Below are 12,786 nucleotides of genomic sequence, written 5' to 3' on the forward strand. Positions count from 1 at the left end.
CGACTGCTATCTTTTGGCTGTGACAGCTCTTATATAGACGGATGACCCCGCCCCCACCTGACATCACATGACGTCACATGATGTCAGAAGGGGGCGGGGTCACTCCGTTACATCACCGGGTGGTCCCGCCCTTGCCTATATAACAGCTGTCACAGAAAATAAAAAACAGCATGGGGCCCCCCAAAAAGCCATACCAGATCCTTATCCGAGCATGCAGCCTGGCAGGCCAGAAAAGGGGGGGGGGGATAAGCAAAGTGCCTCCCTTCCTGAACCATACCAGGCCACATGCCCTCAACAAGGGGGCCCCCAGATCCTGCCCTCCCCCATGTGGCTTTCCTAAAAAAAAATGAAAACACTACATGGATTTTTGACAAGACAAAAAAGCCATTAAAAAAACAATGTCCCCAGATGTAGATCCATCCAATCATGACGCCCATCTGATGACGGTTCTTAAATGGGAAAGGGGCGGGGCCACCCTATGATATCACTGACCCAGCATGCACTGGTCAGTGATGTCACAAAGGGGCAGGGCCAACGTCTGACGTCATCAGGTGGCCTCGCCCTTTACCTGTTTAGGAACTGTCACTTGGCGGAGTAGGCATTCGCCGGTCAGCCTTCGATAAATGCAGAGGGTTTTTTTTCGGGTCTGCTAGTGCGGCAAGCTTCATGATTGACAACTATTCCACATCGGGGGACTTTTTTTTCTTTTTAATAAAGGACTTGTCAAAAACCCATGTAGTGTTTTATTTATTTTTGACACTTTTTTGGGTGAATGAGTAGGAGTACAATCTACCCCTACTCATTAACATAGGAGGGTGGGATCTGGGGGCCCCCTTGTCAAAGGGGGCTTCCAGATTCTGATATGCCCCCCACCCACAGACCCCTCACAACCAACAGCCAGGGTTGTGGGGAAGAGGCCCTTGTCCTCATCAACAAAGGGACAAGGTGCTTTGGGGGGGCAGAGCCCCCCACCCCAAAGCACCCTCCCATGTTGAGGCCATGTGGCCTGGTATGGTTCAGGAGGGGAGGGGGTGTTTCCCCCCCCCCTTCCCTGGCCTGCCAAGTTGCATGGCAGGGTCTGATATTTATGTTATGGGGGGCCCCATCCCCCCTTTTTTTTAATGGCATGGGGTTCCCCTTAAAATTCATACCAGACCTGATTTTTTCACTTTTTTTCAATTGCCGGCAATGCTTGTTTTTTCATTCAGCTGTCAGCAGGGAAGCCCGTTGACAGCTGATTACTCATCCGACAGATGGCTTTCTGGCCCCACACTTAACAACCAGCTATTCACTGTGCCCTGATTGGGTAAAGCTTTGCCCAATCAGGGCTTAGAATGCACTGTGCAGCAAACACCCCACTGAGCGCCCTGCAAATTCAGGTGTTTGCCAGACGGGTGAACAGGCGATGTTCGGGCCAAACTTTTGCTCTGCCCGAACCGTTTGCCCAACTCTAGTGTTGAATTCATAAAATTTAATAAACCACAGTTCCAGAAATGAGATTCTTATTTTTTTGTAATCTAAAATATGCATTTTTGTAATCCCCTTATAAAACTTTTTTTTTTTTGTAATGTATAGGAAATGACCTATCAATATGTTGAATGAATAATTTCATATAGCATTAAATAAATATTCCGTGGGAGCCTTGCCAAATGGTGGCTCCTCTGACACCTGTTACCTTACAACTCAAGGCCAAAGTAAGGAAAAATAGTATAGTTTGATCAAGGTGACCTGATGTAAGGAGCTAAAATTGTCCTTATCTCAGACGAGCTCTCACCTGATTGGTGGATTGGGTGTATATAAACCAGACAATCCTGTCCATTCTTTGCCGAACTTGAGTTGAAGCAGAATGGCAATGCTGTGGTTCCTTTCCTGCCTAGCCCTCCTTAGTGGAGCTTATGGTGAGTACTGACATTCCTCCTGTATATTTGTCTTGTGTTTTAGGGTAGTGATAGCAGGAAAATAGCAAGTGACATGACCAGTCCAAAATGACCAGCTCCATCAAGTCTATCCCTTTCTATTTTTTAATTTTTTTTACCCATTTTTTATACATCGAATTTGTCCCAAGCACATTTAAATTCACTTACTGTTGGCTGACTCACTAGCTCAGTGAACCATCAACTACTCTTTTGGCAAAATAAGGGGTCTCCCCCAACGCAGCCTTCAGCCACCTTCCCAGGCTTTCTCGTCCAATGGCTTACTATTTAGATAACCAAGGCCCAGAACTTCCCTGATCATCTCTATGGTCTAAGACAGGGGTCTCCAAACCTTCTAAACACAGGGCCAGTTTACTGTCCTTTAGACTTTAGGGGGGCTGGACTGTGTTAAGTGGGAGTAGAAAATACCCTAGCGATGGTGGGAGGAGAAATATCCCCCCATCATTGATATTAGTGGAGGAATAGTGCCCCATCATTGGTGTCATTGAAATGAATAGTGCCCCATCATTGGTATCTATGGAAGGAATAGTGTCCCTTCTTTGACATCAGTAGGAGGAACAGTGCCCCTTCTTTAATGTCAGTGGGCGGAATAGTGTCCCATGGTTGGCATCAGTGGGAGGAATAGCGCCCTATGGTTGGTGTCAGTGGGAGGAATTGTGCCTCATCCTTGATGTCAGTGGGAAGGAATGCTGCCCCATCATTGGAGTCATTGAGAAGAATAGTGTTCCATTGGGGAAATGATGCCCCAGTATTGGTGTCAGTGGGAGGAAAAGTGCCTTCAAAGGGAGGAAATGTGACCCAGGGGCCGGTTAAAGGCAAACAAAGGGCTGCATCTGGCCCACAGGCCACAGTTTGGAGACCACGGGTCTAAGAAACCAGAAGCTTCAACTTCATAAATAGAAGCTTCAGCTTCTATTTAGTCACTTCTGGCTTTGGTCCAATGTGAACAGGCTGTTACTGGCTCTTGAAAGCATCTGATCAAACCGATCTCGCGATCTTGCTTGATGCAGTGTGAAGTGTTCGCACCACACATGTGAGGTATTGCCGGAAACGTTGTAGCCAGAGCGATAATTCTAACACCAGACCTCCTGTGCAACTCTAAACTGGTAACCTGTAAAAGCTTTTAAAGAGTCGCCTATAGAGATTTTTAAATACTGTAATTTTTCGCCATTCCGCAAGCGTTTGCAATTTTAAAGCATGACATGTTAGGTATCTATTTACTCGGTGTAACATCATCGTTTATATATTACCAAGCAATTGTGTATTATATTGTGTTTTCGTGCATTGAAATTCATTAAGGTGTATCTTTTCCTAAAAAAAATTGAGTTTGAAAAAAATACCATTTGACATAAAAATTGCAACATCTGTGTCCCCATTGGGGAGATTCTCCCTTTCCATTGTCACCAAGACATATAGAGATGGGAAATCCACCAGTTGTCACCAGAACAAGGGTTGAGGGTAAACCTTTCAATGGGGACCTCTTCTTCAAAGACAACTTTCTAATAGGGCAGTTCCCCTCGCTTTTTAGTAAGTGAGCGGAAACTCTAACTCCCTGTTAAATCTCTAGAACCAAAACCATAGAGAATTCTCCCCAACAGGACATGGGAAGCAAACAATAAACTGTGAGGGGAGTTCATTTTTACTTTATATGAAACTAAAGAAGGTATGGAATTTCTGAGATTTTTGGGCCCATCTATTTTCTGTAGGGTTATAGAGCTAAAAGTAATTAAAAAAAGTTAAAATCCACAATTAATAACATCATCCATAAGCATAAATATGTTGGAATATGACATTGTGTCAGTATAAATTTACTAACAGTTAATATTTATGTTTTCCCCAGGCTGCGGTGTTCCCGCAATCAAGCCCATTATCTCCGGCTATGCTAGGATTGTGAATGGTGAGAATGCTGTCTCTGGATCTTGGCCCTGGCAGGTGTCTCTGCAGGTAAGACCAAACATTTCTTCCTTCGTATTCCGGTCCTGAACATTATATTACAATGTGAGAGAGGAACTTGAAAGAGTTTTGCCCATATTCCTTGTTACTCTTCTTGTCCAACACCCTATATTTTAGAGAAACTAGAGATTTTAGGAAGTCACATATGGTGACGTAATTCGTTTTCACATTTTCACATGCCAGTCAGCTGCCCTCTGAAGAAAGTCTGAGCCTTTCCCATGTACAACAGTCTATTTTACAGCATTATTTTAGTGTTCCCAGGTCTAATGGCTTTTCCCTACATATACTGACATGGCAAAGATGTTGACAGGGTACATTGTGCATTGGCTACAGGGATCTTTAGACTTCCTTCAGACTTCTGCACTGTAAACAAAAGACCAAGAGTTTTTAAAGTGTTATTTTTAATGCAATGATATTGTGGACATGGTGGGTGCCCATTACTGCACCCTATAAAACAACATAGTACATCCAAGCACAGAGCAGAGACATACATATATATATATACCAGTTTTCAATCTGTGTAGGCACATTAAATGAGCTGCCCTGCTCAGGTTTAAAACAGGCCTTACTGATGGGTTTTGATGCAATTATCAGGTGCAGGTGGACCAGGTGGGAGCCCATTACTGCACCCTTTAAAATACACTTAAATTGCCGCATGCAGGAATCTTTGCACAGGCACAGCATGTTGTGTCCAAACACAGAGCTATAATCTATGCAAGTTTTCCACCTTCTGCCTGCTATGTGTAGGTGTGTTAAATGTACTGCAGCAATCAGGATTAAAATAAGCCTTGCTGACGGGTAATATGAAGGCTAAGAATGCCATAGCAGCTCATAATTACCCACAGGCATGTTTTAGCTAATAAAAAGTCCAGCAATATTTAAAAGGTGTTAAATTTGACTTGTGCCATCACCTATAGTGCTCATGCTTTACATGCATCGTGCAGCATCACGTTGTGATCTTCAAGTCTGAAAGAAGACATACAAACAGAGAGGGAAAATTAAGCTAAGCCTCCCAAAGGAGCTTGAAAACCTCTCACAGATCCTATTAGTTAAGCTCGATTTTTTTGAACACCCTATAGCCAGCCCGGGCCCATGACATAATATATGTAATATGTCATGACCCTGACTATGTTTCTTTATTGTAAGCCTAACATAATTCCAAAATAGCATTCATGTAATGTATATGGGAAAGAGGAGTTTCATAGAATAAGTAAAATGATCTGTAAATAAAGCAATGATCTGACGATTCTTCTTACTCTACAGACCAGCTCTAGATCCCACTTCTGTGGTGGTTCTCTGATCAACAATCTCTGGGTTGTCACTGCTGCCCACTGCGGAGTCACGTGAGTCTTATATGATAACATTTTACTGCAAAGTCAGCGTTCACTGCAATGATTTATTGCCAGTCTGTCCATCCAGAGCCTCTGTTTTATAGACCGGATACATCATAAAGAACCATTTATCCAACTGTCCATCCAGAGCCTCTGGTTTATAGACCAGGTACATCCTAAATATAGAGCCATTTATCCAACTGTCCATCCAGAGCCTCTGGTTTATAGACCAGATACATCCTAAATATAGAACCATTTATCCAACTGTCCATTCAGAGCCTCTGGTTTATAGACCGGATACATCCTAAATATAGAGCCATTTATCCAACTGTCCATCCAGAGCCTCTGGTTTATAGACCAGATACATCCTAAATATAGAACCATTTATCCAACTGTCCATTCAGAGCCTCTGGTTTATAGACCAGATACATCCTAAATATAGAACCATTTATCCAACTGTCCATTCAGAGCCTCTGGTTTATAGACCGGATACATCCTAAATAGGGATGAGCCGAACACCCCCCTGTTCGGTTCGCACCAGAACATGCGAACAGGAAAAAAATTCGTTCGAACACGCGAACACCGTTAAAGTCTATGGGACACGAACATGAATAATCAAAAGTGCTAATTTTAAAGGCTAATATGCAAGTTATTGTCAATAAAAGTGTTTGGGGACCTGGGTCCTGCCCCAGGGGACATGGATCAATGCAAAAAAAAGTTTTAAAAACGGCCGTTTTTTCAGGAGCAGTGATTTTAAAAATGCTTAAAGTCAAACAATAAAAGTGTAATATCCCTTTAAATTTCATACCTGGGGGGTGTCTATAGTATGCCTGTAAAGGGGCGCATGTTTCCCGTGTTTAGAACAGTCTGACAGCAAAATGACATTTTGAAGGAAAAAACTCATTTAAAACTACCGCGGCTATTGCATTGCCGACAATACACATAGAAGTTCATTGATAAAAACGGCATGGGAATTCCCCACAGGGCAACCCCGAACCAAAATTAAAAAAAAAAAATGATGTGGGGGTCCCCCTAAATTCCATACAAGGCCCTTCAGGTCTGGTATGGATATTAAGGGGAACCCCAGCCAAAATTTAAAAAAAAAATTGACGTGGGGTTCCCCCTAAATTCCATACCAGACCCTTCAGGTCTGGTATGGATTTTAAGGGGAACCCCGCGCCAAAAAAAAAAAAAAAAAAACGGCGTGGGGTCCCCCTAAAAATCCATACCAGACCCTTATCCGAGCACGCAACCTGGCAGGCCGCAGGAAAAGAGGGGGGGACGAGAGTGCGGCCCCCCCCCCCTCCTGAACCGTACCAGGCCACATGCCCTCAACATTGGGAGGGTGCTTTGGGGTAGCCCCCCAAAGCACCTTGTCCCCATGTTGATGAAGACAAGGGCCTCATCCTCACAACCGTGGCCGGTGGTTGTGGGGGTCTGCGGGCGGGGGGCTTATCGGAATCTGGAAGCCCCCTTTACCAAGGGGACCCCCAGATCCCGGCCCCCCCCCTGTGTGAAATGGTAAGGGGTTACTTACCCCTACCATTTCACTAAAAAACTGTCAAAAATGTTAAAAATGACAAGAGACAGTTTTTGACAATTCCTTTATTTAAATGCTTCTTCTTTCTTCCTTCATCTTCTTCTTCTTCTGGTTCTTCTGGCTCTTCTGGTTCTTCCTCCGGCGTTCTCGTCCAGCATCTCTTCCGCGGCGTCTTCTATCTTCTTCTCCTCGGGCCGCTCCGCACCCATGGCATGAGGGGGGAGGCTCCCGCTCTTCTCTTCATCTTCTTCTTCATCTTCATCTTCTTCTTCATCTTCTTCTTCTTCTTCTTCTTCTCTTCTTCATCTCTTCTTCCTTCTTCATTTCTTCTGCGGGCCGCTCCGCATCCATGCATGGAGGGAGGCTCCCGCTGTGTGACGGCGTCTCTTCGTCTGACGGTTCTTAAATAACGGGGGGCGGGGCCACCCGGTGACCCCGCCCCCCTCTGACGCACGGGACATGACGGGACTTCCCTGTGGCATTCCCCGTGACGTCACAGGGAAGTCCCGTCAATTCACCGTGCGTCAGAGGGGGGGGCGGGGTCACCGGATGGCCCCGCCCCCCGTTATTTAAGAACCGTCAGACGAAGAGACGCCGTCACACAGCGGGAGCCTCCCTCCATGCATGGATGCGGAGCGGCCCGCAGAAGAAATGAAGAAGGAAGAAGAGATGAAGAAGAGAAGAAGAAGAAGAAGAAGAAGATGAAGAAGAAGATGAAGATGAAGAAGAAGATGAAGAGAAGAGCGGGAGCCTCCCCCCTCATGCCATGGGTGCGGAGCGGCCCGAGGAGAAGAAGATAGAAGACGCCGCGGAGGAGATGCTGGACGAGAACGCCGGAGGAAGAACCAGAAGAGCCAGAAGAACCAGAAGAAGAAGAAGATGAAGGAAGAAAGAAGAAGCATTTAAATAAAGGAATTGTCAAAAACTGTCTCTTGTCATTTTTAACATTTTTGACAGTTTTTTAGTGAAATGGTAGGGGTAAGTAACCCCTTACCATTTCACACAGGGGGGGGGCCGGGATCTGGGGGTCCCCTTGGTAAAGGGGGCTTCCAGATTCCGATAAGCCCCCCGCCCGCAGACCCCCACAACCACCGGCCACGGTTGTGGGGATGAGGCCCTTGTCTTCATCAACATGGGGACAAGGTGCTTTGGGGGGCTACCCCAAAGCACCCTCCCAATGTTGAGGGCATGTGGCCTGGTACGGTTCAGGAGGGGGGGGGGGCCGCACTCTCGTCCCCCCCTCTTTTCCTGCGGCCTGCCAGGTTGCGTGCTCGGATAAGGGTCTGGTATGGATTTTTAGGGGGACCCCACGCCGTTTTTTTTTTTTTTTTTTGGCGCGGGGTTCCCCTTAAAATCCATACCAGACCTGAAGGGTCTGGTATGGAATTTAGGGGGAACCCCACGTCAATTTTTTTTTTAAATTTTGGCTGGGGTTCCCCTTAATATCCATACCAGACCCGAAGGGCCTTGTATGGAATTTAGGGGGACCCCCACATCATTTTTTTTTTTTAATTTTGGTTCGGGGTTGCCCTGTGGGGAATTCCCATGCCGTTTTTATCAATGAACTTCTATGTGTATTGTCGGCAATGCAATAGCCGCGGTAGTTTTAAATGAGTTTTTTCCTTCAAAATGTCATTTTGCTGTCAGACTGTTCTAAACACGGGAAACATGCGCCCCTTTACAGGCATACTATAGACACCCCCCAGGTACGAAATTTAAAGGGATATTACACTTTTATTGTTTGACTTTAAGCATTAATAAAATCACTGCTCCTAAAAAAACGTCCGTTTTTAAAACTTTTTTTTGCATTGATCCATGTCCCCTGGGGCAGGACCCAGGTCCCCAAACACTTTTTATGACAATAACTTGCATATAAGCCTTTAAAATTAGCACTTTTGATTTCTCCCATAGACTTTTAAAGGGTGTTCCGCGGCATTCGAATTTGCCGCGAACACCCCAAATTGTTCGCTGTTCGGCGAACTTGCGAACAGCCAATGTTCGAGTAGAACATGAGTTCGACTCGAACTCGAAGCTCATCCCTAATCCTAAATATAGAGCCATTTATCCAACTGTCCATCCAGAGCCTCTGGTTTATAGACCAGATACATCCTAAATATAGAACCATTTATCCAACTGTCCATTCAGAGCCTCTGGTTTATAGACCAGACACATCCTAAATATAGAACCATTTATCCAACTGTCCATCCAGAGCCTCTGGTTTATAGACCAGGTACATCCTAAATATATAAACATTTATCCAAATTTACACCCAGATCCTCTAGTTTATAGACCTGGTTTGCAACCTTGTTGATTTTCAGCTATAAATCTAGAAAGTGCTGGGAAATGTTCTGGTATGATTAAATATTAGAGGTGACATGTGAAATATCAAATCAGCCTTATGGAAACTAATGACCATTTTTCTCTTCCATCCAGAACTGCCCACACTGTGGTCCTGGGTGCATATGACCGATCCCTGACGACTGAGGCCACCCAGAGAATTGCTGTCGGCAGAGTAAGTGTTTTTTTTTTTTCAATATAGAGAGATAATCAGCCATAGACAGTAACTGCTCTGTTTGTCTTTTCCCATAAAGTTAGACAGTCAATCATCTTCTCTATTGGATAAAATTGAAAATCTACAGGGTCTTTGTATGAAGACTGGTTGGATTCACCTACATTTCCAGATATTTCATTCTAACATAACTTTTCTCAGGCCTTCAGACACCCCAATTACAACTCCCAGACCATCATCAATGACATCACCCTGATCAAGCTGGCCACTCCCGCCACCTACACCAGCCGCATTTCCCCCGTGTGTCTTGCTGCCACCGTTGATGTCTTCAATGGAGGAGAAAGATGTGTCACCACCGGATGGGGATACACCAGTGCTGCCGGTAAGGGAATTAGATATTCTGCCAAAAAAATTACATAATGCATTTGTGCATTTGAGATGAAAATATGTTGTACGCTGAACCCAAAATTGGCTAAAAAAAAAAAGCAAAGATGAGATATTAAAGTGTATGTAAAGCTAAATAAGTACACTATTTGTTTCCTTTAGTAGACATTTTTATTTCTTTTTATACACAAGCCATCCATGCACTGTACATACCTGGTGATCGTGCCAATCTTCTACCATTTCAAGGGCTTCCTGTTCCGTAATGACCATGTTAAACATGGCACAGTGTGCCTGTAGTTCAGTAGTTAGCTTGTGACATCACAGAATGACACGCCCCCTGCCCAACCCTGCTTAGGCTTGATTGGCAGTGTCTCCAGGTAGAAGCCATATGCTGTCCAATCAGCTGCAATTTGTGTGTGAGCAGGGGTTTGGACGATCAGTAGCCAATCACAGCCTATTCAAGTCAATGGGTGGATCTTTCAGCTGAAATACCAACCCACCCAGCAGAAGGACTTTGCGAACGAAGCTTTGTGGTCAGGTGACCACTGTATTATAACCTTCATTGTAGGATTTAGGTTTTTTCGGCACATTGTTAGACACTCCACATTATGTAAAATGTCCTATTTTGTGATGGCTTGCTTGTTTGTTGTAGACTTCACACTTTTTGGCCTTTTTGTATAGGAATAAGCCCAGTAACGATCATACTGTGCTCCTCTAGAGTGCAATGAAGGTATTAGTCTGAGCTATCATAGAAGTTAGATATGATTTTGTTGTAAAGTTGTCGGGGGCTCAACCGCTGTGATGATAAGGTTGTTGCACATTTCTCATATTTTTTTAATTCTCCCTTTTCTCACGTTCAGTTCAAGTCACCCCATCCAGGCTTCAGCAGGCATCTCTTCCTCTCCTGACCACCGCCAACTGCCAGAGCTACTGGGGAACCAACATCAAGGACACCATGATCTGCGCCGGTGCCTCCGGTGTCTCCTCCTGCATGGTAAGATGACTTTTGCTACTAGCTACCATTGCTCGGCTAGGGAACCAGAACCCATGGCTAAGGGAACCTAAGCCCATGTGGTTCGGCTCCTCGAAGGATCAGGCTGGTGTTTCTACAAACCAGTGTACCTTATTGCTAAAGGAAACCTGCCAGAGGCGTTAATAAGAATGTATAATAGGTTTTGTCCAATTTTGTTTTATTTTTACATCTAGAGAAACTACTTCCATCTAAGGACCTAGCACGGGACTATTGAATGATGGGGGTGGAGCTTAGCTCTGTAGGGTGGGGCATAGCTCGGTGCCATATGTATATATAGAATTCAGGATCCAGAGACTCTCCGGGCACAGAAAAGCTCGTTTTAGGAATTTGTTGCTCTATAAAAATTTAGTGTTATAACAAATTTCCAAAGTTGTAAACTGCTAAAAAATAAATCAAGATCAATTTCTGTTACTCTTCATGCAACTAAGCTTATTACATTCTCTCAACTTTTGAGGTCTCCAGATGGAAGCATCACCCTTTTTTTCTGCTTCTATCTATGATCCCAGGGCTGGTAGTCACTGGTGGTTGGTTTAATCATTAATTCTGTGCCATAGCTGTAAGTAGATCAATATTCTTCATGGGTGGACATATACTGTAGGGGGCACACAGCTCAGACCAGCAGAACTTATTTAAAGTGAAACAATATTCATGGTGAGGGGATTCTCCTGTGACGTCTCTTCTTTTCATTTCAGGGTGACTCTGGTGGACCCCTTGTGTGCCAGAGGAACGGAGCCTGGACCCTGGCCGGTATTGTGTCCTGGGGCAGCTCCTCCTGCTCTACATCCACCCCAGCCGTCTACGCCCGCGTCACCGCCCTCAGATCCTGGGTGGACCAGACTCTTGCGGCTAACTAAATACCATCCAATCCTTTTATGATACTCAATAAATATACATTGTAATCATTATTTTGTTGTGGATTCATTTGCCTAGATGTGTTACATAGTAGGTGAGGTTGAAAAAAGTTACACAAGTCCATCAAGTCCAACCTTTTGTTCACAAAGTAGATAAAAAAAAAATTACACTATATTACCAAAAGTATTGGGACACCTGCCTTTACACACACATGAACTTTAATGACATCCCAGTCTTAGTCCGGAGGGTTCAATATTGAGTTGTCCACCCTTTGCAGCTATAATAGCTTCAACTCTTCTGGGAAGGCCGTCCACAAGGTTTAGGAGTGTGTCTATGGGAATGTTTGACCATTCTTCCAGAAGAACATTTGTGAGGTCAGGCACTGATGTTGGATGAGAAGGCCTAGCTCGCAGTCCCTGCTATAATTCATCCCAGTCTCAGTCCGTAGGGTTCAATATTGAGTTGGCCCATCCTTTGCAGCTATAACAGCTTCAACTCTTCTGGGAAGGCCGTACACAAGGTTTAGGAGGGTGTCTATGGGAATGTTTGACCATTCTTCCAGAAGAACATTTGTGAGATCAGGCACTGATGTGGAATGAGAAGGCCTGGCTCGCAGTCTCCACTCTAATTCATCCTAAAGGTGTTCTATTGGGTTGCGGTCAGGAAATTTTGGACAATTTCATGCTCCCAACTTTGTGGGAACAGTTTGGGGATGGTCCCTTCCTGTTCCAACATGACTGCCCACCAGTGCACAAATCAAGGTCCATAAAGACACGGATGAGCGAGTTTGGGGTGGAGGAACTTGACTGGCCTGCACAGAGTCCTGACCTCAACCCGATAGAACATGTTTGGGATGAAATAGAGCAGAGACTGCGAGCCGGGCCTTCTCATCCAACATCAGTGGATGACCTCACAAATACTCTTCTGGAAGAATGGTCAAACATTCCCATAGACACCCTCCTAAACATTGTGGACATCCTTCCCAGAAGAGTTGAAGCTGTTATAGCTGCAAAGGGCGGAGCCAACTCAATATTGAACCCTACAAACTAAGATTGGGGTGCCATTAAAGTTCATGTGCGTGTAAGGGCAGGTGTCCCAATACTTTTGGTAACGTATCATTTATAGAACCGTCACTTGTATGGGTACCCAATGAGACTTTAAATGTACCACACAGTATGAATCAGATCTAGTTTAAAAGTTAAAAACACGAAAAATTATAATGCGTGGTGATTCCAATCAGGTCCTCTTCC

At 44.7% G+C, this 12,786-nt stretch overlaps 1 protein-coding gene across 1 annotated transcript; it reads left to right on the forward strand.

Annotated features, from left to right (window-relative positions):
- The first annotated feature begins 1,846 nt into the window (after positions 1 to 1,846).
- On the forward strand, positions 1,847 to 11,589 carry LOC141124146 (chymotrypsinogen A-like). Its single transcript, XM_073612220.1, has 7 exons — positions 1,847 to 1,898; positions 3,775 to 3,878; positions 5,151 to 5,230; positions 9,192 to 9,270; positions 9,469 to 9,649; positions 10,512 to 10,645; positions 11,377 to 11,589. Exons 1-7 carry the CDS (start codon positions 1,847 to 1,849, stop codon positions 11,536 to 11,538), a joined length of 792 nt encoding a protein of 263 aa, XP_073468321.1. The 3' UTR covers positions 11,539 to 11,589.
- Positions 11,590 to 12,786: the final 1,197 nt, after the last annotated feature.

This window comes from Aquarana catesbeiana, linkage group LG01 (assembly GCF_042186555.1).
Source record: "Aquarana catesbeiana isolate 2022-GZ linkage group LG01, ASM4218655v1, whole genome shotgun sequence".
Taxonomy (NCBI): domain Eukaryota; kingdom Metazoa; phylum Chordata; class Amphibia; order Anura; family Ranidae; genus Aquarana; species Aquarana catesbeiana.